Genomic DNA, 15,015 nt, shown 5'->3' with positions numbered 1-15,015 from the left:
AATACAAAAGTATTTCTACACCTACTTGAGATGCCCTTGTTTATGCATCTCAGGATCACATTAGCCCTTTTGGCCATGGCACTGCTCTGGGAACTCATGTTAGCGGATTATACACCATGACCGCTAAATCTTTTTCAGAGTCACTGCTTCCAGGGTCAGAGTCCCCTATTTTGTAAATATGGCCTACATTCTGTGTTCCTAGATGTACACATTTACATAAAGCTGTATTAAAATACATATTTGTTTGCTTGTATCTAGCTTACCACATGATTCAGGTCAGTATCAGTGACATGGCCTCTTAATTACTTACCACTCCCCAAAGCTTTGTGTCATCTGTAAACTCTGTCAGTGATTATTTTGTGTTCTCTTCCCGGTCATTGATAAAATTGTTAGCTAGCATAGGGCCAGGAATATATCCCTGCAGAACACCACTAGAAACATACCCACTCAACGAAACAGCAGATTGGAGCAACATACCTCCTTTTTTATTTCAGATTTCTGCACAGGGCCAATTGGATTGGAACTCTCGTTACCTGGGTGGGGTTCAGGTTTAATGGTCACAACATTCTCCCTGGAGCCACTCAGGCCCTATAATCATCTCTTGACGCTTTATTTGGGTGCATCTCGACACAGACTATACAGAGTCTTGCCATCCACACCCACTAAATTAACAGGGAGATTTAGGGTGAGTTAACTCTGTGTATATGGAATGTATCCATAACTGAATAAACTGAAAATTGCCAACATAGAGAGAAATACCCTTCCTGGAACTGAATACTGTGGAGGCACCGTGAACAGTCCATAATAGGAGTGAGCAACTTATAATATTTCATAACAATCTACTCTAGCTCACCCAGCTCCCTGGCTAGAAGTGCAGGTTAGCCTTACCCAAGACCTTTTAAAGGTGGGGATAATGGAAGGTGATCCCCAAAAAAGCTCAGGACCAGAATGACACTACATTTCAAATCTGAATAACAACAAAGAAACATAACTCTGTAGACAGCTTGTCAGACCGCTGAGGATAGTGCTTAGCACTTACCTGTCTACAGAATTCTGTTATTTTAGTTACATTTAGGTAGACAGTAATGGTGCCTTGATGCAATAGCTGGAGAGATGGCTTAAGAAGTGACATGTATAACTGAACTCCAGCAGACAATTACATTACAATCCTGATTTAGGTATGCATAATTTGAGTGTATAATAAAGAATCCATATAAGCCAAAATGTATTAGAAAGACCCACAGTGAAAATACAACTTGCTGCATACAGCATTAACTGTGTTAAAAAATACCTCCAGCACAAAATAAGCCAGGAAACTCTTCCATAAATGTATTATACTATTTCAGACATGCATAAAACTTTACTACCACCACAAAGAAACCTATTAATAAAAACATTGTTACTTAAACAGAAAGGAAATAAACTTTTATAGCAGAAAAGCAACAAAAGTTTTCTTCTCCCCTCTTTTAAAATTGCAGCTAGCAAAGGTTTACACAATACTGAACAACATGAATACTGAGTTCAGAAATTGGCTGGCATTGCTGGGCTAAAGGTCAGCAGAAACCAACTACATCACAGATGTCTTAGTCTTCAAGAATTCAATCATCAGTCTTGTTGCAGAAATCCAAGGATCAGTCTTGGGGGAGCCACTCACCCACTCAGTCAGAAGTAGGGCTTTCGAACAACCTTTGAAGTACTTTATTGTTTTTCAGAAGGTATATAAAATGCAAAAATGCAAAAGAAAAAGCATTTCAGAATTATAATGTCCTGTTTTATAGCTGGCTCACGTTAAAAAAAAAGGAATAGGTTGAATTGAAGCTTTTTGTGTTATTTTAGCTCAAGTTGTTGGTGGGGAAATGGCTCTGTATGTGAAAGAAAGCATAGTAAAAATCTTAAATGAATCAAATTCTACCACAGAATCTCTATGGACAGAAATTCCATGTGTGAATAATAAGAGTGTAGCAGCAGGAATATACTATCAATCACCTGACCAAGACGGTGACATGATTGTGAAATGCTCAGGGAGATTAGAGAGGCTACAAAAACAGAAAAAACAGTAATAATAGGGGTGACTGGGAAAATGTAACCTCAGGAAGGGATGCAGTGATAAAATGTCTAGATACCATAAATGACTGCTTCTTGGAGCACCTAGTCCTGGAACCCACAAGAGGAGAGACAATTCTTGATTTAGTCCTATGTAGTGCACAGGATCTGGTCCAAGAGAGGAGTATAGCTGAACCTAACGTTAGGAATGATTAGGAAATGGATAGATAGAAGACAGACAATATATTGCCACTATATAAATCCATGGTATGCCCACACTTTGAATACTGCATGCAATTCTGGTCACCCCATCAAAAAAAGATATGAGTGGGAAAAGGTACAGAGAAGAGCAACAAAAATGACTGGGATATAGAACAGCTTCCATATAGAGAGATGAAAAAGACTGGGACTACTCAGCTTGAAAAAGAGGTGACTAAGAGACAATATGATAGGGATCAACAAAATCATGAATGATATGTAAAAAGTGAATAGGAAAGTATCATTTACCCCTTCCCATAAGAAAGGCTAAGATTTAGTCACACGTATTTTTAGTAAAAGTCAGGGACAGGTCACAGACAAACAAAATTTCACAACCCCTGACCTGTCCATGACTTGTACTATAAATACTCCTGACTAAGCTTAGCTGCTCCTGGGGTGCCGCTGCAGGGCCCCCGTTACGCCCTTGTTCTAAGGGGCCCTGGGGCCAACAGCTGGCCCCTGCTCTGGCGGCGTGAGCTAAAGTGCCTCTGGCCACCCCTGCGGCCACTGCTCTGACAGTCCCTGCAGCCACAACTTGGGCCCGCCCCAGCAGCGGCCAGTGCGGCTGGCCCCTGCGCCCGAGTGACTGGCTCCAGGGCCACCACAGCAGTGGCCAATGCAGATGGCCCTGGGGCCCACTCAAGCGATTGACCCCAGGGACTGCCCCAGCAGCAGACAGCGTGGCTGGCCCTGGGGTCAGCTGCACTAGCCGCTGCAGCTTTAGATGTTATGGTGGTCACGGAAAGTCACAGAATCTGTGACTTCCACAACCTCCATGACAGACTCGCAGCCTTACTCATGAGAACCATGCACACTTACAGTGGGATCCATCCTGACACATATTCAAAGAAAGTAAACTAAAGGGACAGGTCCCCCTGTAAGCAGAAGCGGTCATGTAAATTTGCACTGGCAGATACTATTTTTCCCCCCAATTCAGAGGACAGCTGTTTAATTCCTGAAAAATTAGAATTATTTTGGTTCCTGCAGACTTACATATACATGGCCTAGCAAGATGACTTTCTTGTTTCTTTATTGGGTATCTATCTATCCCTTAAGGCTCACATTTTACATGTTTTTCCCCCCAACACTTCCTTCTGGATTTCACAATATGAAGGAAAACAACATGCAGTCCCTACCCCTTTTTATTGCCCATTGCACTCAAGGAATGCAGGGATCTCCAACCAGTGACTGATCTCATATCCCAAATTCTATGTACACTTTAGTGTCTAAGTTCAAGTTCAATTAAGGAGAAAGCTTCTTACAATGTCTTTGGCTTTTGTCAATTTAAAAAACACACTTTCTGTCCCATCTCACTGAGGGAATAGCACCAAATCTTCTCTTTTCACTAATGTAAATATATGTACTGAACAATTTCTCACCATGTTGTTACTCTGTACATATGATTTCTCACCATGTTGTTACTCTGTACATATGATTTGACGACTAAAGCACCCAATCAACACAAAACATACATTCAAAGTTATTATTTTTAGATGCAAAACCTGAAGCCACTGAAACCTAAAGTCAGTATAGCCAGAAAAGACTACTATGCCTTTAAGAAATATACTATTTAATTTTTTTTAAAATGGGCGTTTTAAACTCAATAATGAAATAGGAGCACCTAACAAATTATACAATGGCTCCCTCTTCTGGCCAGTGGGCCACATATGAAGCTGTGATAGGAAGAGTTCCTGTTCGGCTACTCTTTTAGTCAGACGCATGATTAAGAGCATATGTGATATTTTAAAGTAACTATAAGCATAACATGAACACTGGATAGATGTCATGACTTTATTTGTTCCTGCATCCGAGTAAAACACCCTCACAAGTGATTCTCATTTACCTTGATGCTTTATTTCATCACCTGGAAACAGAGGACGGTATAAGCTAGAGAAGGACCCAGTATGGGTTAGTTTTTTTCTGAGGCAAAGGAGAAATAATTACTGTCCTCATTTGCTACACAATATTTACTTCTAGCCTTACTAGAATCTCCATGTGTCTAGCTACATTCAATTTTTCCCTTCGTAGCTTTTGGAAAACCACTGAGTCTGAATGACTTCTAATTACAGACTTACAGTAGACCACATCAGTGGTAACAAGTACCAATAGAAAAACTTCATTTTCTTGTCTCATGTGAGATGCCTTACCATGCTCCAACATCTCCTCGGCTGTCTGTGGTATAGTCACTCATACCATTAAGTAACATCATATAGATCTGAATAACATTATCTTTGCAGACAAATTCATCCTGTGGTCCTTCTCTCTTCACACCAACTGTCTGACAAACTCTGTAACAGAGAAATACAGAAGAAATTCTAAAGAAAAAGGACAAAAATCATGCCAGGCTTTGTTTTCTTCACACTCTTTTTCAAAAATGTTCCAGAGGTGATCCCAGCAATTACAGGCCTGTAAGCCTGACTTCAGTACCAGGCAAACTGGTTGAAACTATAATAAAGAACAATAATTGTCAGACATATAGATTAACATAATTTGTTGATGAAGTGTCAACATGGTTTTAGTAAAGGGAAATCATGCCTCACCAATCCACTAGAATTCTTTGAGGGGGTCAACAAGCATGTGGACCAAGGATATCCAGTGGATATAGTGTATTTAGATTTTCAGAAAGCCTTTGACAAGGTCGCTCACCAAAGGCTCTTACGCAAAGTGAAGGTGCTCTCATGTATTGGTAACTGGTTAAAAGACATGAAACAAAGGGTAGGAATAAATGGTCAGTTTTCAGAACGGAAAGAGGCAAATAGCGGTGTCCCCCAGGGGTCTGTTCTGGGACCAGTCCTATTCAACATATTCATAAATGATCTAGAAAAAGGGGTAAATAGTGCGGTGGCAAAATTTGCAGATGATAGAAAATTACTAAAGATAGTTAAGACCCAGGCAGACTGCCAAGAGCTACAAAAGGATCTCTCAAAACTGGGTGACTGGGCAAGAAAATGGCAGACGAAATTTAATGTTGATAAATGCAAAGTAATGCACGTTGGAAAGCATAATCCTAACTATACATATAAAATGATGGGGGTCTAAATTAGCTGTTACCACTCAAGAAAGAGATCTTGGAGTCATTGCGGATTGTTCACTGAAAACATCCGCTCAATGTGCAGCGGCAGTCAAAAAAGCGAACAGAATGCTGGGAATAATTAAGAAAGGGATAGATAATAGGACAGAAAATATCATGTTGCCTCTGTATAAATCCATGGTATGCCCACTTCTTGAATACTTTGTGCAGATGTGGTTGTCCCATCTCAAAAAATATATATTGGAATTGGAAAAGGTTCAGAAAAGGCAACAAAAATTATTAGGGGTATGGAATGGCTTCCGTCTGAGGAGAGATTAATAAGACTGGGACTTTTCAGCTTGGAAAAGATACGGCTAAGGGGAGACATTATTGAGATCTGTAAAATAATGACTGGTGTAGAGAAAGTAGATAAGGAAGTGTTGTTTACTACTTCTCATAACACAAAAACTAGGGGTCACCAAATGAAATTAATAGGCTGCAGGTTTAAAAAAAATAAAAGGAAGTATTTCTTCACACAATGCGCTGTCAACCTGTGGAACTCCTTGCCAGAGGATGTTGTGAAGGCCAAGATCATAACAGGGTTCAAAAAAGAACTAGATAAATTCATGGAAGATAGATCCGTCAATGGCTATGAGCCAGGATGGGCAGGAATGGTGTCACTAGCCTCTGTTTGCCAGAAGCTGAGGATGAGTGACGGGATGGATCACTTGACGATTCCCTGTTCTGTGCATTCCCTCTGGGGCACTTGGCACTGGCCACTGTCAGAAGACAGGATACTGAGCTAGATGGACCTTTGGTGTGACCCAGTAGAGCCATTCTTATGTTCTATTATTTTGGGCATACAAACTTCTTTGCCATATACATTCAGAAAATGTCTAAAATACCTTTCACAGAAGGACAAAGACAGCATCAAGCATGACCCTCTGTGTGTGTGGCTGTTGCATTCTGATTTTATAATTTCTGATTCAACACTGAAATAGTTACATAAACAATATATTTGGAAGACTTAAAGTGACATGGTATCAAGGCTTGTAGGTCTAAAACTAAGGGCTTGTCCACACATATGGTGCTGCAGTGGCGCAACTGTGCTGATGTAGTGCTTTAGTGAAGATGCTACTACACCAATGGGAAAAGTTCTCCAGTTGGTATACTTAATCCACCACCGTAAGAGGCTGTAGCTATGTCAGCGAGAGAGCTTCTCCCATCGATATAGTGTTGTCTACGCTGGGGGTTAGGTCGGTATAACTGCAGCTCTCAGGGGCGTGGATTTTTAACACCCCTGAGTGACACAGTTATACTGATGTAAATTTGTAGTGTAGACCTCGACTAACACATTGTTTTTTATTTGTAGGATAAATGCAAAAAGAAGCAGGATTATTTTACATCTCATCATCCTACTCACTATAATGGACCAAACAGGTAGAGCAGAGGACCAATGTGATGTCTGTACACATGATCACAAAGAAATCCCTGGCCACTTAATAGATATTAATAGCTAACTTGGTTTTTATATGCACTGCACACCTAATTTATACTGATGAAAGATGTAATAGAGTTATCTGAATTGTATATGTGAATGATACTTTTAAAACTGGTAACATTTTGGACTCATCACCCTTGAAAATATCCCTTGAAAGAAAGAAAATGCAGGATATTTGTATTATTTGGGGCTTTGTATGTTATTGAAAGTAAAATGAAGAAACTCAAATTCATTCCGGTTTCTAGTAGCCAAGGTTCGTACCACTGAGCTCACTAACTTCCAGTTCATGAAAAGAGAGAGCTTCCCAACATGCAACCGGCATGCATTTGGCTGATTAAGAAACTATGCTGACAACCTCCAAAAATAGTTCCACACACTGCTTCTCAGTCTGAAGAATAGGATGACATGTGGCATCAAGGATGGATTTAAGTGAGACAAATAGTGGGGATCCATATGATCGCATCAAGAATGTATAACCACCCCTCTGGGAGTGAATTTAACCCATCACCAGGTTAGAATAGAAAATGACATGAACATTGAAAATCTTACATAGAGTGATTTAAAGTCAGATAAAAATAAAGCTGACAAAACATACTTTGCAGTTGCTTTCAGGCCATCTCTTCTTGATTCTGCAAAGCTCACATCTTTGTGGGAAATGCAGATAACTTTTTTCAAACCTTCTAAAACCTGAAAAAAGATAAATACATGCTCACGATGGACACTAGATTTAAAAAAGCTGGAGAATGAAGTTAACCATATGACAAGTGCTGCACAAGCAGCAGGCAGCATAAGCTTCTACATATTACCCCCTCAATGCACTTTACTCCCACATGGACAGACAACTTCTTTACCCTTTGCCCAAAGCCCTTCATTTCCATTTTTTTAAAAAACATTTCCAGGAATTTATAAGTGTTTATTACAAAAAATAAACTTTGCATGCAAATCAGTGCAAAAGATTAGCTTCAGTTTTCCAGGTAAATATTGGAGTTAATATTGTGGGATGGTAGGATGGGGGGGAATAAAGCAACAAGTAGAGAAAAGTAAGGGTTTGTGAACCCGCTATTTCTAATCCCCATTACAAAATAAAGTGTATCTTTTTAAAACCATTTACTGTTGGTGACAAGAAATACTACCTGAACAGAACCCCTATCCCCAAGTCACCATCCAGCCTGTCACAGAGCTGGGATGCAGGAGTGGGAGCCAGGAAAGAGCAGGGGAAAATGGGGCAGAGGGGAGAGGAAGAGCAGGAGGTTGGGAGCCGTGACTGGGAGGGGGACAAATGAATAGGAAATAATCCTACCACTGACACCCAGCATTGCTCCCGCAAATCCCAGTCACGCTGACACACAGACCCACCAGCAACAGGGGGGACATCATTGCTCCTCAGCTCCATTCCCCTGAGTTGCAGGGGGATTAGTGCCCAGTTCCCAGCCCTGGGGCAAAAGAGCCAGGGATAGGAGGGAGCACTCTCCGGAAGGGGAAGTTGACAAGGCTCTGTTCCCTGGTGCTCCTCTCTGGGTGGTGACACGTCCCCAGGACTGAGCTGAAGGTGAAGCTACTCACAAGGGCTATTCACAGAGGCCAGTACTGATGGAGTGCAGCAGATAGGGAGGGGAAGGGTGCAGCAGGCTGAGGATGGGGTGTACCCAGTATCCACTGGGACCTATGGTTGGGGGTAAGGGATGCCCAGTATTCACCATGATGTAGTAGTTGAAGAAGCCTTCCACTTCCTGAAGGCCTGTCACTGCAGCAGTCAGATACCCTTCGCTGCCAGGACCCAGCTCCCTGCCCATCTCTCTCCCCACACTGCAGAACAGCAGCCATCAACCAGTAGCTACCCTACTCTGCACAGGTGGACTGTACCATTCAGTGGGAACTCTGCAAGGGGGGATCAAGCTACCATCTCTCCTTCTGGAGGAACGGAGTCCAGGGAGTTCCAACACATCCAAAATTTGGGGGACAGGGGGGACGACGGTGAGGGGGAAGAAATCAATAAAACCAAAAAGAGAGTTCCTTTTCTGTAACTGGTGTTCTTAAAGATGTGTTGCTTATGTCCATTCCATATCAGGTGTGCGCGCACTGGTACTGGAAGTTTTTCCCTCAGCAGTATCCATAGGGGACCAGCTCTGGCGCCCTATGGAGTGGCGCCTGCATGACGCGGTATAAGGGGTGCCACCGGCTCCCCCCACTCTCAATTCCTTCTTGCTGGAAACTCCAACAGAGGAGAAGGAGGGTGGGTTATGGAATGGACATGAGCAACCCATCTCAAAGAACACCAGTTACGGAAAAAGTAACTGTCTTTAATTCGAGTGCTTGCTCATGTCCATGCAATATTAGCTGACTCCAAAACACTACCCCTGGAGTTGGGTAGCAGTTCACGGACATGTAGATTACAACATAGCTCTGCCGAACCCAGCATCATCTCTGGCCTGCTGAGTGATGGCATAATGTGCAGTAAATGTGTGAACAGAGGACCACGTTGCGGCTCTACAGATGTTCTGGATAGGGATGTTCACCAAAAAGGCCACCGAAGATGCCTGTGCTCTCGTCGAGAGGGCTCTGACAATCGGTGGCAGCGGAACCCCTGCCAGGTAGTAACAAGTCCTTATGCACGAGGTAATCCAATTAGAAATCCTTTGAGAGGACATCGGGTGACCTTTCATCCTATCAGCTGTAGTGATGAAGAGTTGAGTCGATTTTCGGAAAGGCTTGGTACATTCTAAGTACAAAGCCAAGGCCCTCCAGACGTCCAGGACGTGCAGATGCCTCTCCTCACTGGTCTTGTGCAATTTGGGACAGAACACCGGGAGAAAGATGTCCTGGTTCATATGGAAGGTGGAGACAACCTTTGGCAGGAAGGCCGGGTGGGGCCGCAACTGAACCTTATCTTTGTAGAAGACCGTGCACAGAGGTTCTGAGGTCAAGGCTTTAATTTCAGAGACCCGTCTTGCCAACGTCACCTCCACCAGAAACGCGACCTTCCGTGACAGGTGGGAAAGGAAGAGGAACCCAGCAGCTCAAAGGGCAGGCCAGGGAGCCTAGAGAGAACCAAGTTAAGATCCCACTGCAGGACAGAGGTCCATATCTGCAGAAAGAGTCTCTCGAGCCCTCTCAAGAATCTGACCATCATGTCATAGGAAAACACTGTGTGTCCATGGATCGGTGGGTGAAAAGCGGAGATGGCCAATAGATGCACTCTAATGGAAGACTGTACCAGGCCCTGGCTCCTCAAAGGGAGCAGGTAGTCCAGGACAGCCTCTATGGAAGAACGTGAGGGAGACATGCCATGCTCGGACACTCAGCGGGAAAACCTCATCCACTTGGCCAGTGGGGAGGGATAGCTCAGTGGTTTGAGCATTGGCCTGCTAAACCCAAGATTGTGAGCTCAATCCTTGAGGGGGCCATTTAGGGATGTGGGGCAAAAATTGGGGATTGGTCCTGCTTTGAGCAGGGGGTTGGACTAGATGACCTCCTGAGGTCCCTTCCAACCCTGATATTCTATGATAAGTCATAGAATCATAGAATATCAGGTTTGGAAGGGACCCCAGAAGGTCATCTAGTCCAACCCCCTGCTCAAAGCAGGACCAATTCCCAGTTAAATCATCCCAGCCAGGGCTTTGTCAAGCCTGACCTTAAAAACCTCTAAGGAAGGAGATTCTACCACCTCCCTAGGTAACGCATTCCAGTGTTTCACCACCCTCTTAGTGAAAAAGTTTTTCCTAATATCCAATCTAAACCTCCCCCACTGCAACTTGAGACCATTACTCCTCGTTCTGTCATCTGCTACCATTAAGAACAGTCTAGAGCCATCCTCTTTGGAACCCCCTTTCAGGTAGTTGAAAGCAGCTATCAAATCCCCCCTCATTCTTCTCTTCTGCAGGCTAAACAATCCCAGCTCCCTCAGCCTCTCCTCATAACTCATGTGTTCCAGTCCCCTAATCATTTTTGTTGCCCTTCGCTGGACTCTCTCCAATTTATCCACATCCTTCTTGAAGTGTGGGGCCCAAAACTGGACACAGTACTCCAGATGAGGCCTCACCAATGTCGAATAGAGGGGAACGATCACGTCCCTCGATCTGCTCGCTATGCCCCTACTTATACATCCCAAAATGCCATTGGCCTTCTTGGCAACAAGGGCACACTGCTGACTCATATCCAGCTTCTCGTCCACTGTCACCCCTAGGTCCTTTTCCGCAGAACTGCTGCCTAGCCATTCGGTCCCTAGTCTGTAGCTGTGCATTGGGTTCTTCCGTCCTAAGTGCAGGACCCTGCACTTATCCTTATTGAACCTCATCAGATTCCTTTTGGCCCAATCTTCCAATTGGTCTAGGTCCTTCTGTATCCTATCCCTCCCCTCCAGCGTATCTACCACTCCTCCCAGTTTAGTATCATCCGCAAATTTGCTGAGAGTGCAATCCACACCATCCTCCAGATCATTTATGAAGATATTGAATAAAACCGGCCCCAGGACCGACCCTTGGGGCACTCCACTTGATACCGGCTGCCAACTAGACATGGAGCCATTGATCACTACCCGTTGAGCCCGACAATTTAGCCAGCTTTCTACCCACCTTATAGTGCATTCATCCAGCCCATACTTCCTTAACTTGCTGACAAGAATACTATGGGAGACCGTGTCAAAAGCTTTGCTAAAGTCAAGAAACAATACATCCACTGCTTTCCCTTCATCCACAGAACCAGTAATCTCATCATAAAAGGCAATTAGATTAGTCAGGCATGACCTTCCCTTGGTGAATCCATGCTGGCTGTTCCTGATCACTTTCCTCTCATGCAAGTGCTTCAGGATTGATTCTTTGAGGACCTGCTCCATGATTTTTCCAGGGACTGAGGTGAGGCTGACTGGCCTGTAGTTCCCAGGATCTTCCTTCTTCCCTTTTTTAAAGATTGGCACTACATTAGCCTTTTTCCAGTCAGTCTAGTTGCGGACTTCATACTCCCCAGGAGGGCCTGTTGGACTCCCTCCGAACAAGTCCATTCTTCTGGGTTCAGCCACGCGGCATCCACGCCAAGAGGTGGAGGGACTCGATGTTCAGGTGTGGAAGCCAGCTGTGGTCCTGTGATAGCAGGTCCGGGAAGTTGTGCAGGGGCCAGGCAGGGGCCGCTGACAAGCTCATGAGCGTGGCGAAGCAATGTTGACCAGGCCATGCCAGAACGATCACGACAACCTGAGATTTGTCTCTCTTGATGTTTGTCAGGACCCTGCTGATGAGTGGAATCGGAGGGAACATGTACATCAGGCTCCCTGACCACAACAGGAGGAAATCATCGGAGAGGGAGCCCCTGCTCAGACCTTGCCGAGAGCAAAACCAGCGGCATTTCCTGTTCTGTCTGGTAGCGAACAGGTCCACTTGGGGAATTCCCCACCTTTGGAAGATCATGCAGGCTACCTCTGAATGGAGCAACTACTCGTGGTGAGAGGAGAAATTTCTCCTGAGCTGGTTCACCAGCGTACTCTTGACACCGAGAAGGTGACAAGCTTCCAGGTAGATTTCATGGCTGATGCAGAAGTCCTATAGATGGAGTTTGTGTGTGTGTGTGTTTTTGAGGGGGGTGAGGGAACCTGGATTTGTGCAGGAAATGGCCCACCTTGATTATCATGCACATTGTGTAGAGAGTTGTCACTTTGGATGGGCTATTACCAGCAGGAGAGTGAGTTTGTGTGTGGGGGGTGGAGGGTGAGAAAACCTGGATTTGTGCTGGAAATGGCCCAACTTGATGATCACTTTAAATAAGCTATTACCAGCAGGACAGTGGGCTGGGAGGAGGTATTGTTTTATGATCTCTGTGTGTATATAAAGCCTGCTGCAGTTTCCACGGTATGCATCTGATGAAGTGAGCTGTAGCTCTCGAAAGCTCATGCTCAAATAAATTGGTTAGTCTCTAAGGTGCCACAAGTACTCCTTTTCTTCTTGACAGAGAGTCGACGAGTACGCTCCCCCTTGCCTGTTGATGTAGAACATCGAGGCTGTGTCAGGACTCATACCACCTTGCCCGACAGGTGGGGCAGGAAGACTCTGCACGCCAGATGGACTGCTGGACTACTCGGAGCTCTTTGACGTTTATGTGCAACTTCGCCTCCTCCGGGGACCACATCACCTGTGTCGGGAGGTCGTTGAGATGCACACCCCAGCTGAGGTTCGAGGTGCCGACACCAACTCGATTGAGTGAGGGGGATTGTCGAACCAAACCTCCCCCAGAATTGTCCTGCAGTCAATTGTCCTGTCAGCATTGCAGTGAGATAAGTATCACCTGGGGAATGGTAACATCTTTTCCAAGAGGTCTCTGGACCGGGAATAGACTGTCCCCAGCCATTGTCGCAGGGGCCACATTCAGAGCCTGGCCTGGCGGACCACGCAAGTGTATGCTGCCATGTAACCCTGGAGGCGCAGACAGACCCTGGCTGTAATCAGAAGAAACACTGAGACTTCCGCGATGAGGTTCATCAATGCGTGGGACACCCTGGCACAGGTCGAGTCGATGACCGCTCCGATGAACTCTATCCTCTGCACCAGCAGGAATGTCAACTTTTTGTTGTTTACCAATAGGCCCAGAGAGCAGCACATGGCCTGAAACACCGCGACATCCCTTCGGACTTGAGACCTGGAGCTGCCCTTGACAAGCCAGTCATTGAGGTATGGGTAGATCTGAATACCCCAGCACCTGAGGTAAGCCCCCGCCACCACCAACATGCACCTGGTAAACATTCTCAGTGCTGTCGCCAGGCCGAACGGAAGGACTGCAAACTGGTAGTGGTGGGGCCCCACCGTAAAGTGTCTGCGTCCTTGAAAGATCGCTGTGTGGAAGTATGCGACCTTCAAGTTGAGGGAGGCATACCAGTCTCTGGGAACCAGGGAATGGAAAATAGAAGCCTGGGAAACCATGCAGAGATTTAACTTCTTTAGGTACTTGTTGAGGTCTATGGTCCACGACGGGCCATCGGCTGCCCTTAGCCTTTTGGATTAAAAAGTATTGGGACTAGAACCCCTTGTTCCTGTACCCGAGAGGAACTTCTTCCACCGCACCCAGCTGTAGTAACCCCTTTGTCTCCTGCACAAGGAGACTCTCATGAGAGGGGTCCTGAAACAGAGATGGGGAAGGCGAGTGGGAAAGGGGGGTAGAAAGGAATTGAACGGTATAACTCCATTCCACTGTGCTGAGGACCCAGCAGTCCGAGGTTATAGCCATCCAGGCAGGGAGGAAGAGGGGAAGGTGGTTAGAGAACACAGGGAAGGATGGATCCAGGGAATAGTCTGGTAGGTCGCCCTCGGTCGCACCCTCAAAATGACTGTTTGGCCCCCTGCTTATTACGGGTTGACCCCAAAGGGGCAGAGAGTGGAGGCAGATGGCTTGGCGGCACTTGTAGCCCCTGGCTCATTTATGGGGCTGGTCCTGCCAAGGCTGACTCCCCTGGCCCTGCGGCTGGTGAGGTTTGAACTGCTTACGCACAGGGACTGGGACGTAGACACCCAGGGTTTTTAGGGTGCTGTGGGAGTCCTTGAAGCCATGCAATTTGTTGTCTGTTTGTTCCGCAAATAGGGCCTGGCTGTCGAAGGGCAGGTCCTGCATTGACTGCTGAGCCTCGGTGGACAACCCAGGGAGGAGCAGCCAGGAGGCCTACCACATGGAGATAGCAGAAGCCACGGTGCGGGCAGCAGCATCTGACACCACCTGGAGGGCCGCCTTGGCCATGGATGTGCCCTCATTGAGGATCGCTCAGAACTCCTTCTTGGAAGCCTCGAGGAATGACCTTTCGAACTTGGTCATGGCTTGCCACATATTGATGTCATATCAGCTAAGGAGGCCTTGGGTGGTTGGCCACTCTCAGCTGAAGACTGGAAGACAAATAACCCTTACATCCGCAAAGATCCAGCCTCCTCGAGTCTTTATTTTTGGGGGTGGCCCTGGGTTGTCCCTGCCTCTCCTTGTGGTTAACTGCCTTGACTACAAGGGAATTGGGGGCTGGGTGGGAGTATAAGTAATTCTGCCTTTTGGTTGGGGCCACTTGCATTCAGCCCTTTTAGACATATGGGCCAGGGAAGAGGAAGTTTGCCACAGGGCATTAGTGATCTTAGAAACCCCTTCACCGTGGCAGGAGCCGAGTAGCAGAGGACATCAAACAGAGTCCGAGGGCACTTCCAATTCCTCTGCCTGAAGCCCCAGGTTAGAAGCGACCCTCTTCAAA

The 15,015-nt window shown here is 45.7% G+C and overlaps 1 protein-coding gene across 7 annotated transcripts in view; it reads right to left on the bottom strand.

The window, feature by feature from the left end:
• TBCD (tubulin folding cofactor D) overlaps positions 1 to 15,015 on the bottom strand; it is a 252,394-nt gene that overhangs the window by 65,883 nt on the left and 171,496 nt on the right. For all 7 annotated transcript variants that reach the window (XM_078848698.1, XM_073311984.2, XM_073311991.2 and 4 more), the window contains exons 29-30: positions 7,408 to 7,499; positions 4,449 to 4,589 (exon numbers count right to left, since the gene is read on the bottom strand). In XM_078848698.1, the coding sequence (XP_078704824.1) occupies positions 4,449 to 4,589; positions 7,408 to 7,499 (233 nt within the window). The remainder of the gene's footprint in view (positions 1 to 4,448; positions 4,590 to 7,407; positions 7,500 to 15,015) is intronic.

Source organism: Lepidochelys kempii, chromosome 14 (genome assembly GCF_965140285.1).
Source record: "Lepidochelys kempii isolate rLepKem1 chromosome 14, rLepKem1.hap1, whole genome shotgun sequence".
Lineage (NCBI taxonomy): Eukaryota > Metazoa > Chordata > Testudines > Cheloniidae > Lepidochelys > Lepidochelys kempii.
The sequence above is the reverse complement of the archived record's forward strand: the minus strand, read 5'-3'. Positions and strand labels throughout refer to the sequence as shown.